We start from the raw sequence: 16,823 nt of genomic DNA, 5'->3' as shown, positions 1-16,823 counted from the left end.
GGAATAACAGATGTGTCGAGTATAGGGCTAACGGGAGGACTTTGAATAGTGTGGATGAGCAGAGGGATCTAGGTGTATGTGTACATAGATCCCTGAAAGTTGGGAGTCAAGTAGATAAGGTTGTTAAGAAGGCATACGGTGTCTTGGTGTTTATTGGTAGGGGGATTGAATTTAGGAGTCGCAGCGTCGTGTTGCAACTGTACACAACTCTGGTGCGGCCGCACTTGGAGTACTGTGTGCAGTTCTGGTCCCCACATTACAGGAAGGATGTGGAGGCTTTGGAGAGGGTGCAGAGGAGGTTTACCAGGATGTTGCCTGGTATGGAGCGGAGGTCCTATGAGGAGAGACTGAGGGATTTGGGGTTGTTTTCGCTGGAAAGAAGGCGGCTAAGAGGGGATCTTATTGAAACATATAAGATGATTAGAGGTTTAGATAGGGTGGATAGTAATAGCCTTTTTCCTCTGATGGAGAAATCTAGCACGAGGGGGCATGGCTTTAAATTAAGGGGGGGGTAGTTATAGGACGGATGTCAGGGGTAGGTTCTTTACCCAGAGGGTGGTGAGGGATTGGAATGCCCTGCCTGCTGCAGTTGTAAATGCGCCTAGTTTGGGGGCATTTAAGAGATCCGTGGATAGGTTTATGGACGAGAAGGGATTGGTTTAGGTTAGTGGGTCATTGTTTTGTAACTGGTCGGCGCAACATCGTGGGCCGAAGGGCCTGTTCTGCGCTGTAATGTTCTATGTTCTATGTTTTACAGTCATCAGGGGGGACTTCAATATGCAGGTGGACTGGGAAAGCAGGTAGGTAGGGATGGATCCCAAGAAAAGGAATTTGTGGAGTGTCTAAGAGATGGTTTTTTGGAGCAGTTTGTGACAGAGCCCACTAGGGAACAGGCAATTCTGGATTGGGTGAGTGTAATGATACAGAATTGATTAGGGAACTTAAAAGGAAGGAACCCTGAGGGAGCGGTGAGCACAATCTGATAGAATTTACCCTGCAGTTTGAGAGGGAGAAGCTGGAATCAGATGTAATCAGATGGAATCAGATATAATTAAATAAAGGGAATTACAAAGACATGAGGGAGGAGCTGGCCAGAGCTGATTGGAAAGGGAGTCGGGAAGACTGTGGAACAGCAATGGCAGGAGTTTTTGGGGGTTATTCGAGAGGCACAACAGAAATTCATCCCAAGGAGGGGGAAACACGCTGAGGGGAGGGCGAGGCATCCATGGCTGAGGAGGGAAATCAAGGACAGCGTAAAAACAAAAGAAAAATCAAACAAAGTGGTGAAGATTAGTGGGAACCAGAGGATGGGAAGTCCTTAAAAGTGAGCAGAGGACAACTAAAAAAGTAATAACAGGGGAGGAGATGAAAGCTTAGTGTAAGCTAGCTAGTAATATAAAAGAATATAGGAAGAGCTTTTTTCAATATATAAAAGCTAAGAGAGAGGCAAAAATAGACATTGGAAAATAAGACTGGAAAAATAATAGATCAAAGAACAAAGAAAATTACAGCACAGGAACAGGCCATTCGGCCTCCAAGCCTGCACTGACCATGCTGCCTGACTGAACTAAAACCCCCTACCCTTCCAGGGATCATATCACTCTATTCCCATCCTATTCATGTATTTGTCAAGATGCTGCTTAGAAGTCACCATCGTAACTGCTGCCACGACCTCCCCCGGCAGTGAATTCCAGGCACCCAACATCCTCTTGTAAAAAACATGCCTCGTATATCTCCTTTAAATCTTACCCCTCACACCTTAAACCTGTGCCCCCTAGTAATTGACTCTTCCACCCTGGAAAAAAGTAATAGGAAACAAAGAAATAGCGGAGGAACTGAATAGTTATTTTACATCAGTCTTCAGGGTGGAAGACACCAGTGAGAGCTCCAGGAGAGTCGGGGGGTACAGGTGAGTGTAGTGACCATCACTAAGGAGAAGGTTCTGGGGAAACTGAAAGGTCTGAAGGTGGATAAATCACCTGGACCGGATAGACTACACCCCAGGGTTTTAAAAGAGATAGCTGAGGGAATTGTGGAGGCTTTCAGGAATCATTGGAGGCAGGGAGGACATCAGAGGACTGGAAAGAAGCTGATGTAACACCGCTGTTTAGGAAGGGAAGGAGGCAGCAGATAGGAAATTATAGACCGGTTAGCCTGACTTCAGTCATTGGCAAGATTTTAGAGTCTATTATTAAAGATGAGATCATGGAGTACTTGGAAATGCGTGATAAAGTAGGACTGAGTCAGCATGACTTTGTCAAGGGAGATCATTTCTGACAAATTTCTGAAAGTTGGGAATCAAGTAGATAAGGTTGTCAAGAAGGCGTACGGTGTCTTGGCGTTTATTGGTAGGGGGATTGAATTTAGGAGTCGCAGTGTAATGTTGCAACTGTACACTACTCTAGTGCGGCCGCACTTGGAGTACTGTGTGCAGTTCTGGTCCCCGCATTACAAGAAGGATGTGGAGGCGTTGGAGAGGGTGCAGAGGAGGTTTACTAGGATGTTGCCTGGTATGGTGGGGAGGTCCTATGAGGAGAGACTGAGGGATCTAGGGTTGTTTTCGTTGGAAAGAAGGCGGCTAAGAGGGGATCTTATTGAAACATATAAGATAATTAGAGGTTTAGATAGGGTGGATAGTGATAGCCTTTTTCCTCGGATGGAGAAAGCTAGCACGAGGGGGCATGGCTTTAAATTAAGGGGGGGTAGCTACAGGACGGATGTCAGGGGTAGGTTCTTTACCCAGCGGGTGGTGAGGGATTGGAATGCCCTGCCTGCTGCAGTTGTAAATGCGTCTAGTTTGGGGGCGTTTAAGAGATCTCTGGATAGGTTTATGGACGAAAAGGGATTGGTATAGGCTAGTGGGTCATTGTTTTTGTAACTGGTCGGCGCAACATCGTTGGCCGAAGGGCCTGTTCTGCGCTGTAATGTTCTATGTTCTATGTTCTAAATCTGTTAGAGCTCTTTGAGGAGATAACAAGGAAGTTAGATAAAGGAGAGCCAGTTGATGTGATGCATTTAGATTTCCAGCAGGCCTTTGATAAAGTGGCCTTTGATAAGAGACTGTTGAATAGGTTAAGAGCCCATGGTGTTAAGGGTCAGATCCTGGCACGGATAGAGGATTGGCTGACTGGCAGAAGGCAGAGAGTGGGGATAAAGGAGTCTTTTTCAGGATGGCAGCTGATGACTAGTGATGAGCCTCAGGGTTCGGTGCTGGGACCACAACTTTTCACAATATATGTTAACAACTTGGAAGGAAATGAAGGCACTGATGCTAAGTTTGCAGATGATACAAAATATGTAGAGGGGCAGGTGGTACTGAGGAAACAGAGGGGGTCTGCAGAAGGATTTGGACAGGTTAGGAGAGTGGGCAAAGAAGTGACAGTTGGAATACAATGTGGAAATGTGTGAGGTTATGCACTGTGGAAGGAGGAACGGAGGCAGAGACTATTTTCTAAATGGGGAAATGCTTCGGAAATCAGAAACACAAAGAGACTTGAGAATCCTGCTTCAAGATTCTCTTAAGGTTAACGTGCAGGTTTAGTCTGTAGTAAGGAAGCCGAATGCAATGTTAGCATTCATGTCGCGAGGGCTAGAATACAAGAGCAGGGATGTACTTCTGAGGCTGGATAAGGCTCTGGTCAGACCCCAATTGGAGTATTGTGAGCAGTTTTGGGCATCTAAGGAATATGTGCTGGCTTTTTGAAGGGTCCAGAGGAAGTTCACAAAACTGAGCCCTGGAATGAGGAGTTTATCGTATGAGGAACAAATGAAGATTCTGGGTCTGATTTCATTGGAGTTTAGAAGGATTGGGGGGGTGGGGGGAGGGATCTTATTGAAACTTACAGGATATTGCGAGGCCTGGATAGATTGGCCTTGGAGAGGATGTTTCCACTAATAGGAAAAACTAGAACCAGAGGACACAACATCAGGCTAAAGGGGCGATCGTTTAAAACAGAGATGAGGAGAAATTTCTTCAGCCAGAGAGTGGGGAATCTATGGGACTCTTTGCTGCAGAAGGCTGTAGAGGCCAAGTCACTGAGTATCTTTAAGGCAGAGATGGATAGGTTCCTGATTAATAAGGGGATGAGGCATTATGGGGAAAAGGCAGGAAAATGGGGATGAGAAAAATATCAGCCATGATTGACTGGGGGAGCAGACTCGATGGGCCGAGTGGCCTAATTCTGCTTCTATGACTTATGGTGTTATGGTTTGAGATGTGAACAAACAGATTTCAGAGATAACAGAAAGGTGCTGAGAAAGAATGACCCTCAACTCTGCAGATGGCAAATCAAAGCAGGAGTTGAGAAAAATCAACCAGACGTGTCATAATATACACATACATTGCAACCCTGAGACATTCCTAGAAGAATTAATATGTAGTTTTGGAAAAGTACGAGGAGTTAAAATTATCTTTAACATTACTTCAGAAAAATGTATGTTGAACTATCAAGATCAAGAAAACAATGCATTGAAGCCCAGAGTGAGTTGGCAAAAGGTCAACAGCTGAAAGAACAGATCATTGTCCCTCAAGGTTTTTTTAAATGTATTATTGTTATGTGTATTGGGATGCAGTGAAAAGTATTGTTTCTTGCACGCTGTACAGACAAAGCTTATCGTTCATCAAGTACAAAGGGGAGGAGGAGAGGAGACAGTGCAGGATATAGTGTTACACTTACCGATGGGGTGAAGAGAAAGACCAGCGTAACATTAACATTAAATAAGTTAGCGCTAAGTTTTAAAAGCATAAAACGAGAGTAAAAGATAGAATTAAAGGGTACAGTAGTGCCAGCTCAGAAGATTTCCCTCACTCTGGTGCCATTCAGCAACATGAAGAAATGAGTTATACAGCAGAATGGAAGAACAGAAGATACTCGAGGCTGAGGACAGAGTCAGAATGGAGCAGAGAATAAAGCGATTGGAAACTCTGGTTTACATGTGTGGACTGACAAAGGTTTTCCACAAAGCAGTTACCCAGGAGCAATGATTACAATATACTAAACTGCATATTCTGTAACTCATCTATCTGGCAAGGTTCCTGACGAGCTGCAATGCAAAAATCAGTGTGCCAATCCCAGCTGATGTTACCCATGGGCAGGTCCAGTCCCGAGATGGAAGCCACCTTGATAGATCCTAACTTTTATATTTTCTTTCGAGATGTGGAAAATTCTGCCAATGAACTTTTAACACAAGAGTAAAACATTGATTAAACAAGAAAAGATGAAAAATTATACTGTAGGTTTTATATTTATCTTACATTCTTACAGTCTCAGTAAGTACAGTCTATGTAAACCAATAGGCAAAAGGTGGCCAGACATTCCACATCCTTTAAACAAATGTCCCTCGCCCGTCTGCACCGACATGTGAGAAACAGCTGACACCGAATGCCATCTGCCAGCACTTGGTCCATGGTCCTGAATGTTATGATGTCCCAGGTGTGATTCAGATACCTTTTAAAGGATATAAGGTGACTCACCTCCACCACCCTCCCAGGCAGCACATTCCAGGCCACCCTCTGCCCACCCTCTGGGTAAAAAAGCTTTTCCCCACGTTCCCCCCAAACTTTCTGCCCCTCAATTTGAACCGATGCCCATTCATGTCTGATCCTTCAATAAGGGGAAGAGCTGCTCCTTATCAACTCTGTCCATGTCTCACATAATCTTATAACACCTCCATCTGTTCACCCTTCAGTCTTCTCTGCTCTAACAAAATTAACCATGATGTGGAGATGCCGGCGTTGGACTGGGGTAAACACAGTAAGAAGTCTGACAACACCAGGTTTCAGTCCAACTGATTTATTTGATAGTAAACTCACCAGCTTTTGGGGTTTGTCCCTTCGTCAGGTGAATGGAGAGTTCTGGCCTCAGACAGAGCAGGTGCTGTTATACACTCTGTCTGAGGCCAGAACTCTCCATTCACCTGACGAAGGGACTAACCCCAAAATCTTGAGTTTACTATCAAATAAATCGGTTGGACTTAAACCAACTTTTTACTAACTTTTTACTAATCAGACTTTTTACTAACAAAAATAACCCAAGCCTCTGCAACCATTCTTCATATCCGAAATGTTCCATCCCAGGCAGCATCCTGCTGAATCTCCTCTGCACCCCGTCCAGATCAATCACATCCTTCCCATAATGTGATGAACAGAACTTCTTTTTAATTTATCCATGGGTGTCACTGATTGGCCAGCGTTTATTGCCCAAGGACAGTTGAGAGTTGACCACATTGCTGTGGCCCTGGAGTTACACGTAGGCCAGACCAGATAAGGATGGCAGATTTCCAGAACTGCATTCAGTAGTCTAGTTGTGGCCTCACCAAAGTTCTATACAACTCCAATATATTTGGGACCTGCTCTCTCCAATCTCCTTTCGTATCTTCTCTGTTCCAGTAGTTGTGTAAATGCTGCTTACTCCTGCACCATCATCTTCCAACTGAACTAACTGCATCTGCTTTCCTATGGGGGCTCTGGTGACTAAACAACTGCCAGATTTTTTGATTTCATGTATTTGTTTTAAGGACTCATAAAAACCTTATTAAATGCGAGCATCTAAACAGACCCTCAGACATACAGGCAACTTAAAAAAAAATCAATGCCAAAGTTTTTCATCCTTTCTGAACAAACAGATACAGAAAGATAAGTTAAACTTAAACCTTATTCTGAAACACTCTGAGGCTTATTGCTACTTCCTTATATTAGTGAGACTCATGTTTAAACTTCTGAGAAATCACAGATTTTCTTTGTCATGATTGAAGAGAGTAAAGATTTTGGACTCAGTGCCACAGGAACTATTTGATCCATCCCCGAGGGTCTCCCAAATCCTCCAGCGTGGTGGATTGACTAGCTTCTGATTGGTTCCATTTTTATTGTCAATCCTGGGATTAATTTACACCAAATTCTTTTGGAAACAGGTGAAGTAAAGAAGGGGAAAGTGTCTGGATTTCACAACTGGGTCCGATTCTACCTGGCGGAGAAGAATGGGGAGTTGAATTATTACAGTTACAACTACAATGGGCCAGTAAGTCTAGAGGCAGCAACACATGAACTGTTACACCGTCATCATATTCTCTCAACCTCACCTCCTCTCCTCTCCCTTAACTACATGTTTATGTGTGTGTGTGTGTGTCTGTGTGTGTGTGTCTGTGAGTGTGTCTGTGAGTGTGTCTGTGAGTGTGTGTGTGTGTCTGTGTGTGTGTCTGTGTCTGTGTGTGTCTGTGTGTGTGTGTGTGTGTGTGTGTGTGTGTCTGTGTGTGTGTCTGTGTCTGTGTGTGTCTGTGTCTGTGTGTGTGTGTCTGTGTGTGTGTCTGTGTCTGTGTGTGTCTGTGTGTCTGTGTCTGTGTCTGTGTGTGTGTGTGCTCATTCACTAACCTCTCCAATTTCAGTGGAGTTCTTTAATAATGCAGCTCACAGCGTGGGTAAAAGGAACAATAAATGTATTATTAAATCCTGAAGTTATTCTGGATATAAAGTGTCATACAAAAGGTTACTAAATGAGGTTAGGTTCTATAGTGTTCAGGGTGATTTTAAATCATTCATTTATGGCAGGATTTCCCAAACCGGGGTCCACAGACCTCAGGAGTCCCCAAACGCCACCTGAGGGATGGGGGGAGGTGGGGTCACCACTGGGTGCCTCCTGGGGGATGTTGGGGAGGGGGTAGCGGAGGGTGTGGGGGGGGCAGTGGAGGGATGTCTCATTGACAAATGCTGCAAGGCTGTTCCTCCAATCAGAAGCTGACTTCTGGAAAAGCCAATCTCTGATTGGGTGAGCGTAGAAAGTGAAGTGATGGAAAGCTTGGAGCTGGTGAATGGGCGCGTCTGAGAGGGAGAGAGGGAGGGGGAGAGAGAGGGATGGAGGGAGAGAGAGAGGGAGAGAGAGAGAGAGAGGAGAGGGAGAGGGAGGGAGGGAGAGAGAGAGGGAGGGAGAAAGGTGAGTGTGTGTGTGAGGGAGAGAGAGAGGTTCTCATGTCTGATGAATATCCAGCTTCATTCCTCCCATTAAAAATGACTAAAGGTAAGAATTATTTTTTAAATAAGATAACTTTTTTGATTATCTCTTTCTAAAGTGGATATTACTTCCAGGGTGAATGTTAAGAGCCCAGGGGAAGAGTGGTTTGGCCAGGGGTTAATGTGAGGGGCCATGTGGCTGGTGAGTGTATTTGTGACTGTGTCTCCTCCTCATTCCTAATCAATGTGTAACTAGAAAAGACTCAGTTACATTTGATTTCTGTACACACCATGGGAAAAAGGGGGCATCAACATTATGACAATGCTCAGGATTCCTTGAAGCCTTTGGGAAGTCATTTGGTGTTCTGCGATCCGACGGTTTGGAAAACCCTGATTTATGGGATATGGGTGCGCTGGCAAAGCCAGTATTTATTTCCCATCTCTCATTGCTCTTCAGAGGTTGGTGGTGAGCTGCCTTCTCGAGCCTCTGCAATCTCTGGGGTGTAGGTATATCCACCGTGCTGTTAGGGAGGGAATGCTAGCATTTTGGCTCAGTGACAGTAAAGCAGTGGGTGACATATTTCCAAGTCAGGATGGTGATGGTTTGGAGGAAAATTTGCAGCTGGTGATGTTCCCAGATATCGGCTTCTCTTATCCTGTTAGATGGTAGTGGTGGTGAGTTTGGAAGGGGCTCTCTCAGGAACCTTAGTTCCTACAATCTATCTAGTAGATGGTACAAATGGCTGACACCATGCATTGGTGGTGAAGAAAGTAAATCAAGCAAGCTGCTTTGTCCTGGATGGTGTCAAAGTTCTTGAGTTTTGTTGGAGCTGCATTCATCCGGGCAAGTGGAGAGTATTCCATCACACTCCAGATTGTGACGATATGGGTGACAGGCTTTAGGCATGATGTGGAGATGCCGGTGTCGGACTGGGGTAAACACAGTAAGAAGTCTCACAACATCGGGTTAAAGTCCAACAGGTTTATTTTGTAGCAAAAGCCACTAGCTTTCGGAGCGCTGCTCCTTCGTCAGGTGAGTGGGCTGTGAGGAGTGCTTTTGGAGTTGGGTGAAAACAGGAAGTTCAAGTGGTAAGTTATGAGGAGGTAAGTAGTCATTAAACTTGCCTTCAGGGTGAGCTAAATTAGTTCTTATTTGGGAAGTTAAAAGCTGCACTTTAGTGCATTCCTGTAACAGGAATCAGCTGAGTCAGCTCTCAACTGAACTTGGCTGGCTGTTTGTACAACTAGTTAAAACCAGGCTTTGTAAGTTGTTCCCATAAAAACAAAGGCCTCACCGAGCTGCTCGGACTGCACACTGAGCGCTGCTCCGACTGCACACTGAGCGCTGGCCCGTCTGCACGGTGAGCGCTGCTCCGACTGCACACTGAGCGCTGCCCGGACTGCACACTGAGCGCTGCTCCGACTGCACACTGAGCGCTGCCCCGTCTGCACACTGAGCGCTGCTCCGACTGCACACTGAGCGCTGCCCGGACTGCACACTGAGCGCTGCACTGACTGCACACTGAGCGCTGCACTGACTGCACACTGAGCGCTGCCCCGACTGCACACTGAGCGCTGCCCCGTCTGCACACTGAGCGCTGCCCCGACTGCACACTGAGCGCTGCTCCGACTGCACACTGAGCGCTGCCCCGTCTGCACACTGAGCGCTGCCCCGACTGCACACTGAGCGCTGCTCCGACTGCACACTGAGCGCTGCCCCGTCTGCACACTGAGCGCTGCCCCGTCTGCACACTGAGCGCTGCCCCGTCTGCACACTGAGCGCTGCCCCGACTGCACACTGAGCGCTGCCCCGACTGCACACTGAGCGCTGCCCCGACTGCACACTGAGCGCTGCCCCGACTGCACACTGAGCGCTGCTCCGACTGCACACTGAGCGCTGCTCCGACTGCACACTGAGCGCTGCCCCGACTGCACACTGAGCGCTGCTCCGACTGCACACTGAGCGCTGCCCCGACTGCACACTGAGCGCTGCTCCGACTGCACACTGAGCGCTGCTCGGACTGCACACTGAGCGCTGCCCCGTCTGCACACTGAGCGCTGCCCCGTCTGCACACTGAGCGCTGCCCCGTCTGCACACTGAGCGCTGCCCCGTCTGCACACTGAGCGCTGCCCCGTCTGCACACTGAGCGCTGCCCCGTCTGCACACTGAGCGCTGCCCCGTCTGCACACTGAGCGCTGCCCCGTCTGCACACTGAGCGCTGCCCCGTCTGCACACTGAGCGCTGCCCCGTCTGCACACTGAGCGCTGCCCCGACTGCACACTGAGCGCTGCCCCGTCTGCACACTGAGCGCTGCTCCGACTGCACACTGAGCGCTGCCCCGACTGCACACTGAGCGCTGCCCCGACTGCACACTGAGCGCTGCTCCGACTGCACACTGAGCGCTGCCCCGACTGCACACTGAGCGCTGCTCCGACTGCACACTGAGCGCTGCCCCGACTGCACACTGAGCGCTGCCCCGACTGCACACTGAGCGCTGCCCCGACTGCACACTGAGCGCTGCTCCGACTGCACACTGAGCGCTGCCCCGACTGCACACTGAGCGCTGCTCCGACTGCACGGTGAGCGCTGCTCCGACTGCACACTGAGCGCTGCCCCGACTGCACACTGAGCGCTGCTCCGACTGCACGGTGAGCGCTGCTCCGACTGCACACTGAGCGCTGCCCCGTCTGCACACTGAGCGCTGCCCCGACTGCACACTGAGCGCTGCCCCGTCTGCACACTGAGCGCTGCCCCGTCTGCACACTGAGCGCTGCTCCGACTGCACACTGAGCGCTGCCCCGACTGCACACTGAGCGCTGCTCCGACTGCACGGTGAGCGCTGCTCCGACTGCACACTGAGCGCTGCCCCGACTGCACACTGAGCGCTGCTCCGACTGCACGGTGAGCGCTGCTCCGACTGCACACTGAGCGCTGCCCCGACTGCACACTGAGCGCTGCCCCGACTGCACACTGAGCGCTGCCCCGACTGCACACTGAGCGCTGCCCCGACTGCACACTGAGCGCTGCTCCGACTGCACACTGAGCGCTGCCCCGACTGCACACTGAGCGCTGCTCCGACTGCACGGTGAGCGCTGCTCCGACTGCACACTGAGCGCTGCCCCGACTGCACACTGAGCGCTGCCCCGACTGCACACTGAGCGCTGCTCCGACTGCACGGTGAGCGCTGCTCCGACTGCACACTGAGCGCTGCTCCGTCTGCACACTGAGCGCTGCTCCGACTGCACACTGAGCGCTGCCCCGACTGCACACTGAGCGCTGCCCCGTCTGCACACTGAGCGCTGCTCCGACTGCACACTGAGCGCTGCCCCGACTGCACACTGAGCGCTGCCCCGTCTGCACACTGAGCGCTGCCCCGACTGCACACTGAGCGCTGCCCCGTCTGCACACTGAGCGCTGCTCCGACTGCACACTGAGCGCTGCTCCGACTGCACACTGAGCGCTGCCCCGTCTGCACACTGAGCGCTGCTCCGACTGCACACTGAGCGCTGCCCCGTCTGCACACTGAGCGCTGCCCCGACTGCACACTGAGCGCTGCCCCGACTGCACGGTGAGCGCTGCCCCGACTGCACACTGAGCGCTGCCCCGACTGCACACTGAGCGCTGCCCCGTCTGCACACTGAGCGCTGCCCCGTCTGCACACTGAGCGCTGCCCCGTCTGCACACTGAGCGCTGCCCCGACTGCACACTGAGCGCTGCCCCGACTGCACACTGAGCGCTGCTCGGACTGCACACTGAGCGCTGCCCCGACTGCACACTGAGCGCTGCCCCGACTGCACACTGAGCGCTGCTCGGACTGTGAGAAGTGCTTTTGGGGTTGGGTGAACACAAGGAGTTGTTTGGTGAAACAGGCAGCAGAGGCAATAATGGAAAGTTTGGACCAAAATAAACTTAGAAGTGATATCACAGGAGGGCTGTGATGTGATTAGCTAACAGGAAGTTGTACTAAATTTGAAAACCCACTGAAATTACTGCTTAGACATTGTGTTGAGACTGAGGTAATAAGGAAATATATAATTTTAAAAAAAATTAAAACGCAAATTAAATAAGATCCTGCTAACCAGAAAAAGACACATTTATTCCAACTTTGTTTCCTGCTGGCAAACCAATTTTTTATCCATGCCAATATATTATTCCCTACACCATGAATTCTTATTTTCCACAATAACCTTTGATGAGGCACTTTATCAAATGCCTTCTGGACATCTAAATACAGGACATCCACAGGCTCACCTTTATCCACTAGATATGTGACTCCTTCAAAGACCTCCAATAAATTGGTTAAACATGATTTTTTTTTATTGATAGAGGTATTATCTCGGAGAATACACCTGTTGATGGTGACTGGCAGTTAACTGCCAAGCATTATTTTGAAGTTTAAATCGGACAACTTGACCCTGATTAGTCAAGGCATTGCCCCGAGGAATGATCCTGTGAAAGGCTGTTATTTATTTTCTTTGGCTGAAAACATGTTATTTTCCTCTTATACAGTATTGCTACAAGATGTCTCTTTTTCAGCAAGACTCAAGTTCTGGGTGTTTTTCAGTGATTAGTGGGGTGCCTCAGGGATCAGTATTGGGGCCGCAATTGTTTACAATTTACATCAATGATTTGGAAGTCATAGAATAGGATAGAAATCATAGAATCCCTATAGATTCAGCCTCCGCACCAACCTCAATCCCACCCAGGCCCTCCCCCATATCCCTACATTATTTACCCACTAATCCCTCTAACCTACTCATCTCAGGGCACTAAGGGGTAATTTTTAGCATGGCCAATCAACCTAGCGCACATCTTTGGGCTGTGGGAGGAAACCAGAGTACCCGGAGGAAACCCACACAGACACGAGGAGAATGTGTAAACTCCACACAGACGGTGACCCGAGCCGGGAATCGAACCCAGGTCCCTGGAGCTGTGAAGCAGCAGTGCTAACCACTGTGCTACCGTGCCACCCTGGAGTTGGGGACCAAGTAGTGTGTCAAAATTCACAGATGACACTAAGATGAATGGCAGAGCAAAGTGTGCAGAGGACACTGAACATCTGAAAGGGATGTAGATAATCTAAGTGAGTGGGCGAGGGTCTGGCAGATGGAATACAATGTCAGTAAGTGTGAGGTTATCTATTTTGGTGGGAATAACAGCAAATGGACTATTATTTAAATGGTAAAAAATTGCAGCATGCTGCTGTGCAGAGGAACCTGGGTGTCCTTGTGCAGGAATCTCAAAGACTTGGTTTACAGGTACAGCAGGTAATTAAGAAGCAAATGGAATTTTGTCCTTCATTGCTAGAGGGATGGAGTTTAAAAACGGGGACGTTACGTCGCAGCTGTATAAGGTGCAGGTGAGGCCACACCTGGAGTACTGTGTACAGTTTTGGTTTCCTTATTTGAGAAAGGATATACTGGCACTGGAGGGGGTAGAGAGGAGATTCAATAGGTTGATTCCGGAGCTGAGAGGGTTGGCTTATGAGGAGAGACTGAGTAGAGTGGGGCTATACTCATTGGAATTCAGAAGAATGAGGGGAATCTTTTAGAAACGTATAAGATTATGAAGGGAATAGATAAGATAGAAGCAGGGAAGTTGTTTCCACTGGCGGGTGAAACCAGAACTAGGGGGCATGGCCTCAAAATAAGGGGGAACAGATTTAGGACTGAGTTGAGGAGGAACTTCTTCACACAAAGGGTTGTGAATCTGTGGAATTCCCTGCTCAGTAAAGCAGTTGAGGCTACCTCTTTGAATGTTTAAAGGCAAGGATAGATTTTTGAACAGTAAAGCAATTAAAGATTATGGTGAGCGGGCGGGTCAGTGGAGCTGAGACCATGAAAAGATCAGCCATGATCTTAGTGAATGGCGGAGCAGGCTCAAGGGGGCAGATGGCCCACTCCTGCTGCTAGTTTTTGTGTATCAAACATCTATCCCAGAGGACTGTCAGTTTATGGATTCTCTTCCTCGGAGTACTGGGGATTGGGTCAAGCCTGAGTTAGAGGCACAGAAAAACAGAGTCCAGGGCATAAGCAGATCAGCCGTAAACTAATGAATGGTGGAGTCGGCTCAGTTTGCCCAATGGGCTACACTTGCTCCTATTTCATATGATTCTATGACCTGTATCCCATCTCCCTGAAGATGGTGTGTACTCTAGCACTTGAAGAGGAGCAAAATTGGGGTCAAAATATTCTGTGCCAAATACAAAAGTTAATGGTCTTGTTAATGAGCAGAGACTGTGATGACAGGAGCCACTGGACATGATTGGAAGGAGTTGTACAGATGTTGATTTTGCAGTTGTTTTTTCACAGTGGGTTCAATGGTTTTCTTGTCTCCACAGTGGGTCAACTATCCAGATATTCTGGCAATGCAGTTTAACTGGATTGGATACTTCAAGCAAGTGGGTTCAGAGTTCATCGGCTCCAGTCCTGAGTTTGATTTTGCCATTTATACTCTTTGCTTCATTGCAAAGCCAAATTCTCAGTAAGTCTTCATCAATTTTTGGTCAGGGATATGAACAATGACAGATATTTTCAATCGTGTAGATGGGAGCTCACCAGATGAAGCAAGATTTAATTTGTGTTCAAAATCATGTTAGGATGTGAACTGCACTGTCTGAGAGTGTGGTGGAGACAGATTCACACAGCAAGTGGTTTGATGTGGAATGCACTGTCTGAGAGCATGGTGGAAACAGATTCAATTGAGGCTTTCAAAAGAGATAAACCCCTGAAGGGATAAAATTGCTAAGACTCTGGAAAAACTGCTGCGAGTGGAGCTCAGAGCGTTATTCTTGCTGAGAGCTTCATGTTTACAAAGAGCTAAATGATCTCTTTTGGTGCTGTGACCATTCTGTGATTGTGTATCAGAAATTCCAATTGCTATTGGAAAGCAAGGCTCACTGCAGTTATCAAACTTTAAAACACGCTTACCTGCCCTTGACAACTGGGCTGAAACCTCCATTGACCAGAGCTTCGCTGAAAGAATTCGACAGAACCCAGCACAGTCCAACTGTATCAGATTCAAGGAGGCACACTCCTTTTTATACTGCAAGTTTAAAATGCCCAGAGGAATCCACAGTGGATGGGTCCAACCAAGATGGCAGAAGTGTTTTGCAGTGGAGGGGGGTGTGTGGGGGGGGGGGGGGGGGGGTGGGGGGTTCGACTGAAGTTTGGGAAGGTCAAATGGTCTGTTTGTGATTCTATTCCCATTTGACTGGGTTGGATTCTCCAACCTGCCCACAGCTGGGATTCTCCAGTCCCACTGCAGCTAATGGGGATTGGCTGAGTGCCAAATTCTCCATTCTCATTGGCAGTAGCAATGGGGTGTGAAGAGCTGGAGAACTCAGAATCATAGAACCCAAAAACCAAAAGGAGGCCACTCTGCCTATCAAGTCTGTACCGACCACAGTCCCACCCAGGCCCTATCCTCGTAACCCATGTATTATCCTGCTAATCCCCCTGACATTAAGGGGAAATTTAGCACGGCCAATCCACAACCTGTACATCTTTGGACTGTAAGAGGAAACTGGAGCACCCGGAGGAATCCCACGCAGACATAGGGAGAAGATGCAAACTCCGAATTCCAGCAGAGATTTCAGGAAAGGATTCTCACTTCACATTTAGTTAGAATGTGACAATGCCTGAATCCAGTGTCAGAAACCAAAATGACCACAGGCACAAGGAGCTACCCAATGGAAGTTACTTCACGTCAATTTGCTTCAGAGTCAATTCACGTCTTGAGGAATCCAAAACCTGTGCTGCAAATCCCTCCAATCCTCCAGGTCACCCCCAGAGACAAGGATCAGGATCTCTGTCAGAACTTTCCAATTGGTTGCTCACTCTCCGCCACCACCTCATCCCTGGAATCTCTATAAATTCCCACAGCTCGGCAAACCTGAATGTTTAGTTAACAGGAGGCAATAAAATACATCTCCAACAGCAACCTGCCTTTACGTAGCACCTCTAATGCAAAACAAAAAGTCCCAGTGCCTCCCACAGCGATATAATCAAACAGGGACAGAATAGCAAATCACAAATGGAGATATTGATTGGCTCGATAAGTTTCGGGCTGAGCTGCTGAGTGGTCAATAGTGTGAAAAGGGCTTTAGATACAAGATAGAGATCAGGTACAGGGCTGGAAAAGGTTACAGAGAGAGAGAGAGAAAGAGGTGGGGCTATCGTGGGATTTACAAAAATGATCATTTGAAACTGGGGGTGCTATTGGATAAAGAGACCTACATTAGGGAGGGTGGAGTTGGTGGATTGAGTGGGTCTTGTTGTGGGATAGCAAACCCTCTGATGGGCTGAACTTCATGGGGGGGGGCGGTTAATCATTACCTCGTCCCAAAATTCTACCACGTTGAATGTGTTCAGCCAGAGTGGCCCGGCGAGGTTGTCTTGGGGTTGCTTAGGTGATGATATCAGGATTCAACAAGGATTGTGTTTCTGCTGTTTCCTGCCAGGTGCACAGTGAGTCTCGCCGGCAACACCATGAAAATTCAGACCTACACCTGGACCAAGTCCACATATGGAAATGGCAAGAAATATGTGGCATCAGCTTTCCCACTGACTCCGTGACAGGAGTCGAATTATTAACAAGACAAACTCATACAAAATAAAAGTGATTTCTCTGCAATGTCTCTGTGTCGATAATTGGATTTGATCTGATTACTGGAATGGATTTCTGTCCATTCCACTCTGCACTCTCATTTCAAACACTGCACTGCTGCTCGCTGGCGTAGGTTTGGGTCCTGCCACAATCCCAGCTTGGGACCGGAAGCTGTAACACAACAGGCCCAGGGAGACACTTTGTCCCGGAGCCAATAACATCCCTTAGCTTAGGGTCTTCTCATTTCCTCAAATGGTCAGGGACAACAGCGTG

General features: G+C 48.3%; 1 protein-coding gene across 1 annotated transcript in view; it reads left to right on the top strand.

Moving 5' to 3' along the window:
• The window catches only part of endou (endonuclease, polyU-specific), a 75,581-nt gene extending 59,062 nt beyond the window's left edge, over window positions 1-16,519 (top strand). Inside the window, exons 7-9 of the mRNA XM_080214708.1 lie at window positions 6,910-7,016; window positions 14,284-14,426; window positions 16,405-16,519. Coding sequence (XP_080070834.1) covers window positions 6,910-7,016; window positions 14,284-14,426; window positions 16,405-16,519 — 365 coding nt within the window. The remainder of the gene's footprint in view (window positions 1-6,909; window positions 7,017-14,283; window positions 14,427-16,404) is intronic.
• The last annotated feature ends 304 nt before the right edge of the window (window positions 16,520-16,823 follow it).

The sequence above is a fragment of the Carcharhinus amblyrhynchos genome, chromosome 29 (assembly GCF_965287045.1).
Source record: "Carcharhinus amblyrhynchos chromosome 29, sCarAmb.v2.hapA, whole genome shotgun sequence".
NCBI classification, from domain to species: domain Eukaryota; kingdom Metazoa; phylum Chordata; class Chondrichthyes; order Carcharhiniformes; family Carcharhinidae; genus Carcharhinus; species Carcharhinus amblyrhynchos.
This window is presented reverse-complemented; position numbering and strand designations above follow the sequence as displayed.